Genomic DNA, 15,868 nt, shown 5'->3' on the forward strand with positions numbered 1-15,868 from the left:
GAGCTCTATAACTGAACACTCCAGATCTTTCACTTCAACCCGTGTAGCAGTTTGGAGAAAAACTACATATGACTGGAAAAGTCATGTGTCCAAAAACTGTTGTTCATATAGTGTATGCATGAGAAAATAGCAAGATTTTAAATGAAATCTTAAATAGGTTTGATATACTACCAGTATACTGGCACATGAATACAGATATTCCTCTACTTACGATGGAGATACGTAACAACGACTTCATCGTGAGTCAAAAATATCATAAGTGGAAGATGATGCTATGACTTTGACAGTCTTTCCTGCTTCATGCTGATTTATAATTTTAATTTTCTGCTCTAAACTGATGGGTTTTTTTTTCCCCCCACTACAAGCAGGAGACATACTTGGGCACTTGGAAGACATGCTTTTATCACTAAAATTGCTGTTTGAAACAGTTTTGTCGTATCGTCATCGTAATATCGAAAAATCGTAAGTCGAACCATCGTAACTCTGGGACCATCTGTAGTCCTTAAAGGAATGATCGAAAGTAATCTCAGCTAATTTGAGTGTATTGAACAAAATGGCTTCAATTCCCAATATTATGAAATAGCACATGATCCAGCACTTCCTATTATGTTGCAGACTTAGAATTTTTATTTGTATACGCATGCTCATTTTAATGAGGCCACATAAAGATCATAAAATCGTAATGTGTGTAATGTAGGTTTTTTCTTCCTGTTTTTATTTTAGTATTTTTGTCTGCTTACATCTAACCATAGAATCTTGTGTAACTGAGACCCACCCCTTGTTTAGGTTAACTCCAGCCCAAGTTATTTATATATAAGTTGCTATTTTTTATATATTTTTTTATTAGAATTACTTCTTACTGATTGTGTAAAAAAAAAAAAAAAAAAAGGATTTAAATTTAAACATTTAACACTCTCACCAGATGCAAGTTTGATGGTTTTTATGATTATTGTGAGCAACTACGGTGAAATCCCACTCGCTGGCAGCTCTCATGTTGCCTTTGGGAGCTTTTTCTTGCCACTGGCTCTGGCTTCCTCATTAGAATGCTGCATGCATATTTCTGAAAAAGCTGTTCTGTTGCTATGTCTGCTGCAAAAAGCATTATCCAATTTACACTAAACTGGGTTAAGCAAAAACTAGACTTTACTGCACTCACTGATCCAGCTGTCGATGTTATCATTCATAAATTTGTAAATATGATAACCTGAGCCATCTATAGTGCACAAACATGAGCAGAGGGTGCAGAGAGTTTACTATCTATGACTCATTTCTAAAGCTCGTGCGGTGCCTGGGCAGCAGTGTAAAGAGCTTCAGGAATGCTAGTGTTTCCAAAGCAGACCTCCTTCGCCAGCGAGCTACACCTATGCTCCTTCCTCTCGGCGCTCCTTCTCCAAATCGGCTAACCAACAACCCCGCTGAGCCGCATGTGTTGCCTAGCAACCGGATGTGAGCAGGCAAGGACCGAGATTGCTAGAGCGTGAGCAGCCAAGATGTGGCAGAGCAGTGCAGCCATGCTGCCCTGAAACACTTCATCATCAGCTCACACGCAGATTTAGTCGGCAGGCTCGGTATAAATGGCAGGTCAGTGATAAATGCCAACTTGGAAATAACAACTTGTTGTTTGGAGCTTGGCCAAAATCTAATGTTCATCCATTTAGAGTATTGGAGCCAAGACTACCTGCTATATGAGAAACATAATGGGCTTTCTGGCTGCAGCGTGCACTCACAGTACAGACGCACACTGAAGGTTCTGTGATTTTGACCTGAGAGGCTGCAGAAACATTAGCGGCCATGTTGCAAGCAGCACAATCCCTCTTTGTAACAGCTAGCCTAGGAGTCGAAAACGAGGTCTCCTTTGCACTCCTTCTCACTGTACCACGGATGCAGAAACATGCACACACAGAACACAGGGGCACGCAAACTCCTAAACAGAGACACAGCTCTAATGTGAAGTTCACTCTCTGCAGAAGAGTAACAAAAGAGGTTCGGTTGCCTGCCGAAATGTTCCCACACGCCTACGCAGCCCAATGTCTGCAAACCCGAATGTGGAGCAGACTGCATTATCGCATGGCTAAGCCTGATGATACCCTAGTCTTGTGTAAGACTTGCACATATGGAAAGCAGATGAAAAGTATGTTTACGTCTCGTATAGGATGATTACCTGAAAGGATGGAGGAGGGAGAAGAGGGGGAGGAGAGGAAGAGGGCGTGTGGTTAGGGGCTGATATGCTCTCAATGTTCACACTGGGTTGAACCTGGAAACAAAGAGTCCTTCAATTATACTGCAAAAAAAAAAGGAATGTGCTCCCACCAGCAGACATAAAGCCATTAGATGGATTAAAGGCAGGAGAGACAATGTGCTATGAAATGTAAAATAAATTCATGTGCTGAGTAAGACTTTCTGAGATTTATTCAGGCAATGTTAGAATACTTAAAGGTCCAGCAGTAACTGAGACAAACTGTTGGCAGAAAAGTTCTCTAGTACCCACTTACCTGTATTTGGAGATGTGGGACAGGTTTCTTGGGTTCAGAGTGAACTTCCAGCAGCAGTGTGTTGGGCTTTCGGATAAGAGGAGCCACTTTGGGGGCAGGAGAGATGGAGGTTATCACGGTTGCAGGTTTGTCACTAATGATGACGCGTGAAGGCATAGTGGCCTGAGCATCAACTCTGGGCTTGCCTAGGGAAGAGTATGTAACAGAACATTCAAATCTTAACTCACATTAGGTCTATCAGGGCAAACAGTACTGCTTAATAATAATGTTTCTACAATATGCATGTCTTTGTAAATTCCACGTCAATTTTCACAGCATTTAAGACCAAATTAACCTTCTGGATAAAGATGTTAAATGAACAGTAAATCCATGTCATATTTATTTATTTATTTAATTTTATTTATTTATTTATTTTTTTTGGGGGGGGGGAATTCTACTTCATATTAATATATAAATCATAAGGATAATGTTACATGTAAGCACTTAATGTACTAACAGGTATTATACTGAAATTATTATTTGACTTTGAATTTCATTTACTATTTTATCAAGCATATAATGCATCGCTTATATTTCCCGGGTCATTATGTTACACTCTATGTAGTAAGCATATAAAGTGAATCGTAAAACAGGAAATTCGATCTAAGTTTAATGGTGTGTTTAAGAAAGTATGAATATGGATTAAATGTGAAGAATATTCAAGATATCTCACTAAATAACAACAAAACTAAGGACAAATAAAACAAAGTAACCTAAAATATTATAGCAAAGCTCAAAAAAAAAAAAATAATTCTTTGATTAAGAGAGCAACACAATATATTGTATATTTAACGCGAATTCACAGTTCATAATGCAATAATAAAATTTACATATAAATGCAGTACGAACCATAACCTTAAATAATCACAATTCAATTGCAGCTTAAAAGAGTTCATGATAACAGCATGTATGTGGATAAGGGAAAAATGCACAGAACTGACAGCGAGTCTGAGCATAGAATCATCAGCACTAACAATGCCACAAAGACGAGGCAGAGTCTTGCCAATAAAAAATCGATCCCCCCCCTCCCCCCCCCCCCTTTTTTCCTCCCTGCACCACAGCAGCCTGACGCATTGTTCCGCACTCGGAGCACTAATATACGAGTGGACTCCCGATGCACTCTGGCAATATGAATGTGTTCCTGTAGCAAAGCCCTGAAGCTCCGCTCGCGCCTCCCTGCTCCGATAAGGGAGATAGTATCTGAGTGCTATTTACACGCCAGGACACGCAGCAAGCCGTGCTCTCACGTGAACGGGATATTAAAAACAGTCTTCTCCCTGCAGCAGCTGGAGCTGAACTTCACCTAACTATTCATTTACTCAAGAGAGGTTATAAAGGACATCCACAACACTCAGACCCTGTTTAAAGCTCAGCACACACACACACAAACACACACATCTGCCAGGCTGGGACAGCAGCCCAGCTTCATGACCGGCGTCCATTGTGGAAGTGCACCAGGAGACAAAGAAGTTCAGCCAGAGTACTCTGACAGACTCAGGTCGCTGGCTCTGCTAGGTAAATGCTCGTGCATTTGCTCAATCGCAGAGGGACATGAGCTTAGCCGTGGCACAATAACACCCAAGAGAGAGATTTGTATTTGTAGGCACAAAAATCTGCAAATACAGAGTAGCTTTATGATTTCCATAATTTGCCTGAAGGGCATCCAAACGGTGGCTCGGAGAGAAGAGGCTCTGACTCATCTGGAATGGGGAAAAAAATCTGATAGGAAACATGTGGGCTCAGTTGTATAAATGCCAGTACAAAAAAAAAAAAAAAAAAAAAAAAACTACCAGGGAAGAGATTCATTTGCATTCCTATATTCGGGATAGAAAAAGTGAAAAAGTAAAAGTATTCCAAAACAAGATAACCCATAAAGCATGCACGTTAAGAAAACAAGGGAAGTGGTTTTATTATCAGACAGGAGAAACAACCACACAGTGTAACAGTGCATGTGCAGAACCAAAGCTGTGCCGTCAGAAGCAGGAAAATGTAGCCACATTAAATTTGGAGAGAGATCACAGTGTCTCTGTTTGCTTCGCCTGTTACTGATGTGCCAGCCCATCATAGGTCATGTGTTGAATGTTTATTGCTCTTATGCAGAGGCGCTTGGCAGCACTGCAGTAGGAGGAGTGTGCAGCCTTGTGCATTTCAATTTGATACTATTAACATGTAACAAACCTGCTATTGTACACTTGGAATATGTCACTGTGAAACTGGATGAAAAAACAATACCGGAAATGTACCGAAATCTGGCCCAAACTGTCACTGTGCGCTGGCAACAACCAAATTCCCTCCGGTAGACGTAACATAAAGTGAAAAGTAGCTTAACTGACAGTCAAATCTCCAAGTACAAAATTAAATCAGCTCCTATCGGAGAGCTCTGGCTTGATATGCACCTTCCCCGATCTGCCATGCGGAACTTCACAAGCAGATTTGTGGGAAGCCGTCTGCCATACTTAGCCGGCGTCTGAAACTCGGAGGCAGTCCACGGATGTGCCTGCCTGAACAGCTGCTGCAGATGAAAGACTCTCTGTGCTTCCCTGAGGGCCTCTGCCAATCCCACTGTCCTCTCCGGGGAGCCACAGTGCCGGGAAAATAGGGCAGCTCAAAGCTTTATCCCTGCCGAGCGTCAGTGAAGGGGGAGGTGAGGGGGATGGGGGATCTGGCCAGGTCTGCCCCCTCACATCCACAAAACACAGCACCTTAGCACAGTCTGGGAAGTTATTAACAAGTCTGGAACTTTCCACCAGGGCTTCACTTAGACACACACACACACAAACTGTGATGTGAAATAAGATAGCCACCAGGACTGGAGCAAGTCGACTGCTCTGAAGTGTCTGATGTGATTAAACCACCACAGGGAGCAGCAGTCACTGCTATTCTATAGTGTGTGCTCTCTGCAAAAGCAGGGTGTATTGTGATAGAACATGTATTCAGATAACCTCTGAGATAAAGAAGTGAGTATGCAGTATTTATAGATGGCCTTGGGTTAAGCAAAGCAAAATGAAAGCACCATAATACTGTATTTCTACATCCTTTATGGGCCAAATAAAAAAAAGAAAAATGTAATATATATCATCGTTATATCATTACCTAAAATAAATGATAAATAGCATTGACAGAAATTCAGGCTAGTTACGTAGCATTTAGTAAAGCAGGAAAAAAAAAAAAAAAAAAAAATCACAATAAGAGCGGCAGTAGGTATCATTGTTCTTGTTCCTCCTACCCAGACAAATCACAAAAAGTACCCTTTTTTTTCCTGTTATTGTTTATTTTATTAATTTTTTCCTCAGAAGTTTGTATGGAAATGAATGTTTTTGAAAATACTATTTATATACATACCTAGTACAGTACAAATGTTTTTAGCAGGTGTGAAGAAATGCTGTAAATGAAGAATACTTAAAAAAAAAAAAAAAATAATAATAATAATAATACATTTTCATTGTTTTTTGCATCAATAAAAAAAAAAAAATGCAAAAAAAAGTGCTAAAACACAAGAATCTAAAACAATCGGTATTTGAATTTTAATTCTTACACTTGCACACCTACAAAGTCAGGGATTTTGTAGGATCAGAGTCAGGTGTATGATTAACCAGTTTTATACCAAGTAGGTGCTAATGATCAAGTTCATATGCAAGTTAAAACACCTTCATTAACTGAGATAGAAACAGCTGTGTAGGAGGCATAAAACTGGGTGAGGAACAGCCGAACTCTGCTACTACGGTGAGGTCGTGGAAGACCGTTTCATGTCACAGATCACACACACCATGGCAAATATTTCAAAGCAGACTTGGATTTTATGATGTGCTGTTCAAGCAAGTTTGAAGAAGCACAAATAAAAGAGCAAAGTTGAAGGAACATAGTTTGCCGGTCAAGGAAACTCAATGCAGCAGATGAAAGGCACATCATACTTTGACATTGGAAGATCCAGCAGTGCCATCAGCAAAGAACCTATCTACTACTTCTACTGACCTATCTGCTGTCAGGAGAAGTCTGACCAGAAGTAGGCTTCATGGTATGATATTGTGTGAATTGTGGCCAAAGAAAAAACATCCTTCAACAACCTCAAACATAGAGAAAATGTCATTAAGATCTACAGCATAAAGCATTAAGACGAGCATCAAGGAGACCTGGAAGTGATGGTTTGGCTCCCAAGAAACAATTACACGAAGAGACAGAAGAATATGAGGTTGCCTACATCCACAGAAGATCTGTGATTAGTTCTCCAACATGTTTGGAACAACCTACCTGCCGAGTTCCTTCAAAAACTGTGTACCTAAAAGAATTGGTGCTGTTTTGCAGGTAGTCATTTCAAATACTGATTTCATGTGGATTTTTTTTCTGTTCATTAATTTTCCATTTTGTTAAAAAAAAAAAATTTGCTATTAACACCTCTATTTTTAAAAGCAATTTTACTTTACAGCATTTTTGCACACCTGAATTCAACATTTGCACAGTACTGTATAAGCACACTACCTTTTTTACCCATTCTTCCCACTAGAGTTTGAAAGGAACTAAGAGCTGAAACGATTTTTCTCCCTCTTTTTCCATTCCAATAACGCATCTTGAACAGGACGCATAGCTATTTTTAATCAGAAAGACAAGCTCTCTCTTATTTAAGAGAGGAAAATGTTGTGCCTGTCTCATGCTGGTGATGGCCACTGCATTGCAGATGTGATTAGACGAGGCTTTGTTCGCCCTGCCGCAGCACAGAGCAGAGGTCAGCTCAGCCGCTGGGCGACAGAGCGCAAAACGGCCTCCCACAGTTCAAACGTCATTATTCCACTCCCCGCTGTCTGATCTCATTTCTAATACTCGACTTCATTAGGAGCAGCACGTCAACACCTTGTTACAAAAGCTGACTGTTTCTGACCATTAGAGAAATGCTTAATAGGTTCAATTCGGGTTTGGAGTTAAACTACTGCACTACCTTTATATATGTGATGATGAGCATGAGTAACATTAGTATTATGCACAAATGTGTTCAATTGGATGTTTGCAGATGTTCCGCCAACTCTGCTTGGAAAACAGACATTTTCTTTATGTAGTTAGTATGGAAACTTAGCGTCTTCCTTCGCTACGAGGTCGGCCATAAGGCGTAGCTTGCGGGGATATGAACCGGGAAATGAGAATGCATTACAGAGCTGTGACAGTAAAGCGATTTTTTTTTTTTTTTAATGTAGGAGGAATGGAGGCTTTACATGAGCAAAGACTCGGACATAATGAAAAACTCACTCAGCTAAATGTCTAATTATGTCCATTTTTATGCTGCTATGTGCTCAGTGTCAACCAGAAGAAGTGGAGCTTTCCAGTAGCTGGATGTGGGGGCTGTCTGGGTTAAGCTTTAGCACTGTGCTTTACTGCAGTTTCAACAAAACTCTTAATGTAATGTCATTAAAACAGCGCTTTTTTTTTTTTTTTTTTTTTGCTGTGGCAGTGAGCTAGTTAAAGTAGTACCATTACAGCCTATGACTGCTATTTAAAAGTACTGCAAACTGCCTCATCAATATTAAAACATTTAAGATCCTTTTGGTTATCTGAAGACAATATTACAGGTCGAAATGAATGGACCTTGACTAGTAGCTAATAAGTCTGGGGATTTTAATTAGCCAAAGCAGCTGTATCTTCAGTAAACTGGCTGAAGTTATAGATTGCAATCGATGGCAATTCTCTCGAATCTTTACTCGCGTTCTGTGTATTTGGTCACACGTAAGAAAGATACAGAAGGAATTAAGGTTTACCCAGAGGGATGGCCATGGGCATGAGGTAGCCTTTTAAAAGAGAGCTGGGCTGCTGCTCGGGTATGGGTCTGCAAGGACTGAACAGGTACTGAGCTCCAGAGGTCACAGGCTGCAGTGGAGATGCATCACAAGCACCTGAAACGCTGGTCTGGGTCTTGCAGGACTTCAGCTTCACTCCTATAATGCAGGCATGGAATTGCTAGAACTTGATCAATGAATACTTCACATAGAAGGTATTTAAATATATAATTAATTTATGAGAGCTAAACAAAAAAACAACGCCTGCTTATAATACAGTTATTAATCTTAAAGCATATTATCCCATAACTATTATGAATTATTCAGCAAGTACTATAACTTTCATGCGTTTAAAATTCATAGCATGAATCTGCTGCCATTATGCACATCTCCAGCATAAATGGTAGTGATGTACAGTCTCTACCAAAAGTACTGGAATAGCAAAGCCGATTGTTTCAACAATACACAGGTCATTCCGATTTGAGATGGAAAGATAATCAATAGCATATGAGATGGCCAGAATTTCGACTTCCTGATGTTCATCTAGGTGTGTCAAACAACGTAAAACATGAGGCTTTTGGTGGTTGATATCCAATTTTGAGGTGTTCAAATAAACAGATCAACTTAAAGTAAATAGCATTTAATAACTGGTTGCATATCCACAGTTTGCAATAAATGAATCGAGCCAGAAACCGATTGCGTTCTTCGTTTTTGATACTTCTGCCTTAATGTATTGCAAAACATTTAATAAATAAATAAATAAATAGAGAATTGCCCTTGCTGTTCCAATACTTTTTAAAGTAACTACGTTTGTATCCATACTAGAGATTTTTCAGTGGACGTTAGTTACCTTTCACTCTCTCTACCACTTTGGGGCGCTGCACTTTGGATTTTGGGGTGGGAGAGCTGAAACGCAGGTAGGGGCCCTTCTTTAATGTGCGCCGATGCCCCTCATACAGGGCTCTCCCGTACACCTTTGTTAGGTACGCTTCATCGCCTTCACACTTCAGCACCACAGACTGGGGATCAAAAAGAATTAAGAAACTATTAGCATTTAATTATTCAAATGAAGACTCATGCTCTTTATATTTCAGGTATCTTTTATTCCCATATAATATGTTTACCCCCCAAAAAATATTTCCTACGTCAGGTGTCAACGTTCAAATTGCTCTCCGCTCGTTACTATGCAATCGGTTGTGTTTTGACAGGTTGTCAGTATTTCAGGCGAGAGAAATCTTTATCCGTATATAGTAATGGCTCAATTAGTGGGGGAAAAAAAGGCATGGTCTGTCATAACTAAAACCAGGAAACTTGTACAGCTATTACTGCAGAGCAAGCAGAGGCCCGACTCTGATCATCAGCACTGCTCTGGTCTGCACACTTGTATTTATAGCAAATAAATGTATGAGGAAACATATGGATGCTTACAGAACACCTCATTTAGTTAAAAAGTAACAGAAACAGAGCAGGCTCCAGAGGTGGTGTGTTTCGTTCCAGATGGAAGAGATTACTGTGGAAGAGATTAAGTGTTGTGAGTTTACTGTCTGGATGTACTAAAGTTAAGGGGGAACAAAGGTCACGGCTTAAACCTGAAATGTATATTACAGTAAAAAGCATGCTTGTGCTATTTCCATGCACTATAACCCAAACATTTTGCACAATGGGAGAGGCACTTTAATGATGAATACAGGGCTCAAATCCAATTTTTTTTTTGTTACATTTTATGCACATGCACATAAAATCCAGCCTGTCCCAGATTTGTGTCTGAAATGTGGGTTCAACTGACCAGTCAAATTAGCACACAGCGCTCATTGATGTCAGAAATTTGTGACAAGATGGTAGTGATGGTGCCATGGCACTCACCGCCTGTGGGTGCTGCTCGGTGCTTTTTCTGAAAGATGAGGCAAGCTTTTGGCTGGAAGCCTGTGTGCTTACTGCCTGTGGTCTATTGGAGTCTCCGCGAGAGGTTTCTCTCCTCGCCGCTGCGCCGGCTCCTTTCCGCTGTCTCCCCAGTCTTCCAGGTTCTTTCCCAGCTGTGCTCCTGCTCCTGCTGCTCCAATCCCGCTGCGCTGATCCGCCTGCTGCCACACTATCTCTCTCCGCAGCCTTCATCTGAACAACAGATCCATGTTGTGCTAGCTCATCCTGCCACAGAGAGCAAAACTGCAATTTCAAACACCAGGTGGGGCGAGGGCATTCTGCTCTGAGCACTGCTGTTACTAAGTGAAGATTTCGAGGGGGGGGGGGTACTAGATAATATTGGATATCATTTCTTAAGGCCTTTGTATTGTGTTTATGGTGTTACATGTAACTGTATTGATGTTAAGACTTTCACCTGAATTTCCTTGCTCAGTGTGTTGATCCAGGCATCGACAGTCTTTTTTATTCTCAGCTCCTCGCTGGCATCCCTACAGGGTAGGACACGGGCAGGAATTTCGTATTCAGTGGCAACCCGTAAACATTCTAATTCACATTGCCTTGCAGCACAACAAGCTTTCAGGTGAACCATAGTCTTAGTTAGCTAAACATTTATCAGACCCATGTTGTGTAGCCCCAGGCCAGATTTTGCCTTTTCCTGCACTTTCTTGCCATAAACAAGTTCAGAGATATCACAAAGTACATACTTTGAGCCAGTTAGCTTTCTAGTTTTGACTCTTTCATCAAATCAGTTTGTGAGCATGTGCAATGACACTACTGTATCAGTCACAATGACGGGTGATATCTTGGGGCCGCGCCAAACTAAATATGCCATATATCTTCTACAGACGCCCAGAACGCGCTAGCATTTCTTTACAACACAAATTATGCTAATGCCCTGCTGTCTGCTGGCCTGTTGGCCTGTCTCTGCATCACTTATTGCAGTGAATAAATCAAACATGGGGAGAGAACACTGCACTCCCACTCACTCTGCATGTGAAGACTGTGCCAAACCAAGCAGCGTTCTATGCCTATCTGCTTTTTTCCCCTCTTTTATACTCTTTTATTACATCTTTTTACTTTCCCTCCCTTCTTAGTTAGACATGCCCTTGAAGAATCGAGTACTTAACAGGGAAAGGAATGCAGTGACATTTATTAAGAGTTCGTACAGAGAGCTGGGATTGTGCCTTGATGGAGGCGCGCGCACACACACGCACACACAGGAAAGCCCACTATTGGAGCAGAGCGCCTGATCTGGGTGCTTTGGAGAACACGGCTGTTTCTGGGCAGAGCAGATATCTTCTGCCTCTGTGCCACAGTGGGAAAACAAACATCTGGTCATAAAGCTTGAATTTGTGTAAGCGTGTGTGTGTGTGTGTGTGTGTGTGTGTGTGTGTGTGTGTGTGTGTATACACATGCATGACTGGTCCAGGTGCTGCGCCGCTCTCCGGCTCGTGTCAAGAGTCTGCGGCGTGATGGATTCACCTAATCGGATGATGCTCGAAGACACTTGCGATTTCAAATGGAGCACGATTGATCCGAGTGCTTGAAATGACCTTCAATTAACCTCCCACGGGCTGCTCGACATTTACACCACCGTGTTCCAGCTGAGGCCATTTAAAGTTTTTTTTATTATTATTATGCCGAATATTTGAGCTCGTCACATTGGGATGGGAGAATTAAGAAGTGGAAAATGAACTATAAAGTGGATTCAGAACCGAAGCGGCAAAGTAATATAACGACAGAAAAAAAAGGGAGGACACGATCCAAAGTAACGGCTTTCTTAAATGGCAAGAAAAGATGGATGTATTCACCGACTATGCCAGAAGCTACAGCACACTTAAAGGAGTTTAAAATAACATTACCGTATTCAGTAGACGACACTGCGTTCAATATCATAAATTGCAATGAATGATAAGGTGATTGATGCGAGTGCACTCGCACATTTACATTAAATGAAACAAGCCTGATCATTGGAATAAAGATAAGCAACCGCAAAGCAATAAATCTTTGCTATACTGTAAGTCATACACACATCAGCACCGTGAGGTTAAAGGCATGATCCGCAGCTCAACAACAGTTTTTATTAGGAAAAAAAAAAGACTGAAAGCTCTTCATAATGAGGAACAAGGAGGAAAATGGACTGAAACGACAAAGAGAATAATCGGTGAGTTCTTTAATCTCAGGGTGGAACCAGGTGTCCTCTTCCTTTCCATGTAGAACTTCAGAGAATTGCATGTCATTAGATGTCATCTACTGTGAGAACTAAATAACACAGAAGAGAAAGAGGCCAGCACAAAGCCAGAAAAAAAAGACAAGCTACGTGAGGAACAATGCCATTTAAAACCAGTCTCGAAACCACAGGTGTATGAGGAAAAGGTGGTCTAAACCATCTGTTGAATTATGCAACATGCTTTGTGTGATTTTCAATGCAGGTGATGGCTATAATTACAACGTAATTCAAATTTGAACAGGGTTCATTTTTACCTCAGAGGAAGGCAGGCTACAACTTTTTAAGCACGGCGCTTAATGAAGGCTGAGAACTTTCCCGTTCGCACAAATGGCTTCATTAATAATTCAACACAACGAATGGCAGGGATAAAATCCTACTTCAGCCTCGTTTTGCAGTGTCAGATGCCCAAAATAAATGAATCCATCAACGCATTGGATATAAAGAATGACGTGGAGCATGGATGAAGGCAGCTCGTGGCTGAGAGAAGGAGATCGCGGGCGAATGGGCTTCGTCCGTCCTTGCGACGTTTTGGTGGAGGAAAATATCAAAGCCATTATACCAGAGAGAGAGAAAGGCAGCCACATCAACCTGCATGTTTGTGTTCTCTTGTTCACACAATAGGAGCTGGGCTGATTGCAGCTGCCATTTCCAAGACAATTACCAGTGGGGCTGACATTTTTAAATGGGAGTTTAGATTCAGGGCTAGGTTTGAGATGTGTCAAGAAAGCAGCCACAGAGCCAAAACCAGAGCCCACAGATGTTTAGCCATGGTGCTGCACGCTGTTCAGTTAAAACAAATAGTATTAAGCCGCACAAAAATGTGCCTACTGTGTTCTTCACTGCATATACAGTGTAAGCCAGAGGAGAGCCTGTGGGTACTATTACCGTGCCTGCCCCCTCCGTTTCTTAGACCTTCAGTATCATCAGCAGACGCACACAGCAGTCCTGGGGCACCTTCTCCATTTCACTTTCTAAACTGCTCCTTTAGCACTCCCTGGCCTGCCCCATCTCTCCTCCAGCAGCTCACCCTGCTCATGCACTTTATCCACCTCTCGCTGCATCACAAACCATTAGTGGCTACGTGCCCGGGGGAGCTGGGCTAATGTCACATCGAGAGCAGTCAGAGTGCTGAGATTGCGTCTGACTTCCTGCTATAAGAGCCTGAGCCCCATTTCAAGAGAGCAACTAAAACACCTCTCTGAGCCTCTGCCACTCATTCTCATTCTCTCTAAAAGCCATAAACAAACAGCACCTCTTGAGAATCGACAGCGCGCTCAGCGTGAGGTTTACTCTGAATCTATGATGCAATGGAATTTGGCAGAGCTGAAATGTGATTCATTTTTTATTCAGTATGCATTCTGGGTATTTTGAGAGATTTGTCAGTGCACCATTATTCCTGGATTCAAAAAATATACATATAGAAAATCCACAGTGGCATCACGTCCAGCCCTGATGTTAGCCCTTCATCAGAATTTGTGGGCTTCAATAAAATATTTTTTAATAAAAACATTTCCGTGTTGTGCATAGACACATTATTGGTGGCCCGGACGTGGGCCAGGTGAAGTATCTAGGTTGAATACATCGGGGTTAAGTAGAGCTGGAATAAGAGCTCCACTGACAGCCGCCAATCACCGTGATGGTTTCGTTTGGCTTAGCCATTCCCTGCCTGGAGTGTGCTCTGAGGCTAGCTGTCAATCACATACAGGGCCTGATTCCTGAGCACATTTGCAAGGCGAAAGTTTTAGAAGCATAAAAACTGAGAAGTTACTCAGTCACACTCAAGAGTGTCTGATGGATGGACAGTCCATTACTAAGATATTAGGAATAAATATCATGCCATTCTACCGACTTAACAGCGTGGATTTCATTATAACATCCTGGTTTAAAACTGCTTGAGCTGAAATTTAAAAAAGAACAAAGAACAATATGTGTAAAACTTATTTTTTTTTACCGTTTGTAATATCTTATAAATTATATTTAAAAAAATTACACCTACTCTTATTAAAAGTAAAGGCTACGAATAAACATCTAGCACCCCATGTCTTCCAAAAATTCTGATTAGCTAACAACTGGCACAAGAATAAACAAGTAGCATTCAGTGTTTGTTTTGCATTGTCATATTGATTGCAATGTCTGAAAAACCCTTATGTACATTGGTAACTATGGATAAATTGTTTCGCTAGCTAAGCATCCAGTTCCTGTGGGTAAATGTTTCAAGGTATAATGTCCTTTATTAATTTCTATATAATTGTGTAATTTAAACCTACATTATTTGAGCTCTTCTTGGGTACTCCTAAAAAAATATATATATCTACATTTTTGATTGTATTGTTTTTTTTTAAGTACAGATAAACCTGTAGAAAAATCAGTATTTCAACAGGACTGAACCATTTACAATAATGCTTTGAGACTTCAGGGGTAAAATCCATCAGTCAGACACCGTACCTGTTGTTCGACAGTGCTTCTATTTGTGTATGCAGCACTTCTCCATCCTTGGCTCTCAAAATTGCCTGCAGATTCTCCTCTAGAACCTTCCGGCTTTGTTTGACCTGCCTCAGGACACATTCTGCATCCTCAAACATGGAAGCAGGTGGAAGGCTATTCCGTAGCTGGTTGGGTCGAGACACAGGAACAGCCTTAGGAGTGACCTCATCATCTTGCTCTGATGGCTAGGAGAGAAAAAGGGAGGGGAGTAAAAAAAAAAAAACGAGTTCCACACAACCATGATTAAAGCCATACGTCATTTGTAGCTTGAAGAGAAAGAATGACACAGACTGAAAATCTTTCTGTACATGACATACCAACAAAGGAAATATAATGCAGCAATGATAACAACCCCAAATAAATCCATCAAGGGGAAAGTGTCGCCACTCCGACGGAACTGACAAACGACAAAAAAACACGAACGATGAACGTGAGGAATATGTATTAAATGCTATTCTTTTATTGTTGTGTGGAGATAAAATAACATCAAGTCCCACTCACTATATATGTAACTTAAATACCAGGATAAAAGGAAGCATGCTAGGTTTGTGCCAGACTTGTCAAATTTATATTTTCCCAATAGCAAACCTGTCACATCCCCTTTTCCAGTGTATGTGTGGAGGAGTGGGATGGGACCTTGGTTGTCTTTTTCTCTTATCCTCTCCTGATTATGAATCTGAGTTCCGTTAACCCATTACTGAGGCGAGCACATCCTCCTCACCATGACATCTCTCTCCCCTCCTTACCCTCGCCAATTACGCATTCGACATGCGAATAGTCACCTCCAAATTTCCGACTCAAGTCCAGGTTTCCTTACTCTCTAGGATTCTCTTCATGTAGTAAGCGGCATCAGATAGAACTGAGGGCAAAGTACTTTTGCTGAATATTCACTTATGTTTATGAGTAAATGTTTTTTTTTTTAATCTTCCAAATCAGAATCTGTG

At 41.1% G+C, this 15,868-nt stretch overlaps 1 protein-coding gene across 7 annotated transcripts in view; it reads right to left on the minus strand.

The window, feature by feature from the left end:
• Positions 1-15,868, minus strand: part of kiaa0586 (KIAA0586 ortholog) — a 100,517-nt gene that overhangs the window by 33,932 nt on the left and 50,717 nt on the right. For 6 of the 7 annotated variants that reach the window (XM_083543836.1, XM_083543832.1, XM_083543831.1 and 3 more), the window contains exons 13-19: positions 14,886-15,109; positions 10,626-10,698; positions 10,154-10,435; positions 9,141-9,309; positions 8,273-8,449; positions 2,493-2,677; positions 2,162-2,254 (exon numbers count right to left, since the gene is read on the minus strand). In XM_083543836.1, the coding sequence (XP_083399962.1) occupies positions 2,162-2,254; positions 2,493-2,677; positions 8,273-8,449; positions 9,141-9,309; positions 10,154-10,435; positions 10,626-10,698; positions 14,886-15,109 (1,203 nt within the window). The remainder of the gene's footprint in view (positions 1-2,161; positions 2,255-2,492; positions 2,678-8,272; positions 8,450-9,140; positions 9,310-10,153; positions 10,436-10,625; positions 10,699-14,885; positions 15,110-15,868) is intronic. The other variant, XM_083543837.1, reaches the window with a different exon arrangement.

Source organism: Silurus aristotelis, assembly GCF_946808225.1.
Source record: "Silurus aristotelis genome assembly, chromosome: 6".
In the NCBI taxonomy this organism is placed as follows: domain Eukaryota; kingdom Metazoa; phylum Chordata; class Actinopteri; order Siluriformes; family Siluridae; genus Silurus; species Silurus aristotelis.